The 1,697-nt window shown below is 41.5% G+C and overlaps 1 protein-coding gene across 1 annotated transcript in view; it reads left to right on the top strand.

The window, feature by feature from the left end:
- Positions 1-1,697, top strand: part of LOC106877418 (signal peptide, CUB and EGF-like domain-containing protein 1) — a 233,880-nt gene that overhangs the window by 179,452 nt on the left and 52,731 nt on the right. Inside the window, exons 12-13 of the mRNA XM_052968057.1 lie at positions 150-272; positions 719-874. Of these exons, the coding sequence (XP_052824017.1) occupies positions 150-272; positions 719-874 (279 nt within the window). The remainder of the gene's footprint in view (positions 1-149; positions 273-718; positions 875-1,697) is intronic.

Genomic DNA, 1,697 nt, shown 5'->3' with positions numbered 1-1,697 from the left:
AAAACAAGGACGGGAAAAAACGAATAATGTTACGCACACACACACACATGCGCACACACACACACACACACACACACACACACACACACACACACACACACACATATATGTATATATATATATATATGTACACACGTTATCCTTTTCAGATGCTGTTCTTCCACCCGGTTTCAAGCGGAAAGCTGTATTTCTGATGATGACAGCAGAAAAATGCCGGTTGAAGAAGCACACAACGGACAACTTCAAGGAAAACCTATTACAGACATTACACAGTAAGTCAGTAATGATCTAACCACAACTGTACAAGTAGTAGTAGTAGTAGTAGTAGTAGTAGTAGTAGTAGTAGTAGTAGTAGTAGTAGTAGCAGTAGTAGTAGTAGCAGTAAAACTTGCAGCAGCAGCAACAGCTGTAGTAATAGTTGTTGAAAATACGTGACGACTGGAAGCGTCGCTGCTGTGGGATGGGAGTTTGGTGTCAATGAATCTATAATATCATTCGTTCCATTACAAAATGCATGAGGATAGTCCACTTATTATTTATTCGTATATCACTTTTTACCCCTTTTTCCTACCAAACTCCTTGCTAAATGAGGATAGATGTGTTGATATAGCTAAGTATATTTACATTATTCAAAAATTTAGTGTGTTACCGTCTCTAAGCATTTCTATCATACTTATCTCATATTATATTCATCTGTGTACATCATTTCTTTGAGCAGAGAAGAAGCGCTATAAATGTACAAAACTGTGCCACGTACAGAACGTTAGCTTACAATGTGGAACGAAAAGACGCCGCTTCCGACAAACATTGAGCAAACAAAAGACATATATTACCGCTGAATTTGAAATCGAAGTTGCTCCTAAAGCCCCGACAGGTAAGTAGAAGCAGAATTCTTTGTACGCTACAATAAAAAACATAACAAAGCCATTACCTCTTCTTTAGCTCTCTCTCTTTATGATTGGTTGAGGTATAGACTTTCTCACGAATTCCTAGGTAAACAGGCCCTCACTATACAGCAGACACTCACTATATACAGCAGACACTCACTATATACAGCAGGCACTCACTATACGGCAGGTTCAGGAAATAGTGGATGCGTGAAGGCGTTGCATAATAGTTAAGGTGTTGTATTCACGATACTATGATTGTAGTTTTGATTCCTGGACCGGGTTGTGCGTAGAGTTCTTGAGCAAAACACTTCATTTCATATTCCTCCATCTCACTCAGCTGTAAATGATTTCCAACAATAGCGAGGGAGTTAATCTAGTCACGGACCTGACAGAAGGAAGTCTTGTGATTTCAATCACTTATACGCTATGGAAGTGGAGGCGCAATGGCCCAGTGGTTAAGGCAGCGGACTCGCTGTCATAGGATCGCGGTTTCGATTCCCAAACCGCGCGTTGTCTGTGTTTATTGAGCGAAAACACCTAAAGTTCCACGAGGCTCCGGCAAGGGATGGTGGCAACTCCTATTGTATTCTTTCGCCTCAACTTTCTCTCACTCTTTCTTCATGTTTCTGTTGTACCTGTAATTCAAAGGGCCAGCCTTGTCACACTGTGTCACGAGAACTACGTTAAGAGTACACGTGTCTGTGGAGTGCTCAGCCACTTGCACGTTAATTTCACGAGCAGGCTGTTCCGTTAATCGGATCAACTGGAACCCTCGACGCCGTAAGCGACGGAATGCCAACAACAATA

The sequence above is a fragment of the Octopus bimaculoides genome, chromosome 5 (genome assembly GCF_001194135.2).
Source record: "Octopus bimaculoides isolate UCB-OBI-ISO-001 chromosome 5, ASM119413v2, whole genome shotgun sequence".
Lineage (NCBI taxonomy): Eukaryota > Metazoa > Mollusca > Cephalopoda > Octopoda > Octopodidae > Octopus > Octopus bimaculoides.
This window is presented reverse-complemented; position numbering and strand designations above follow the sequence as displayed.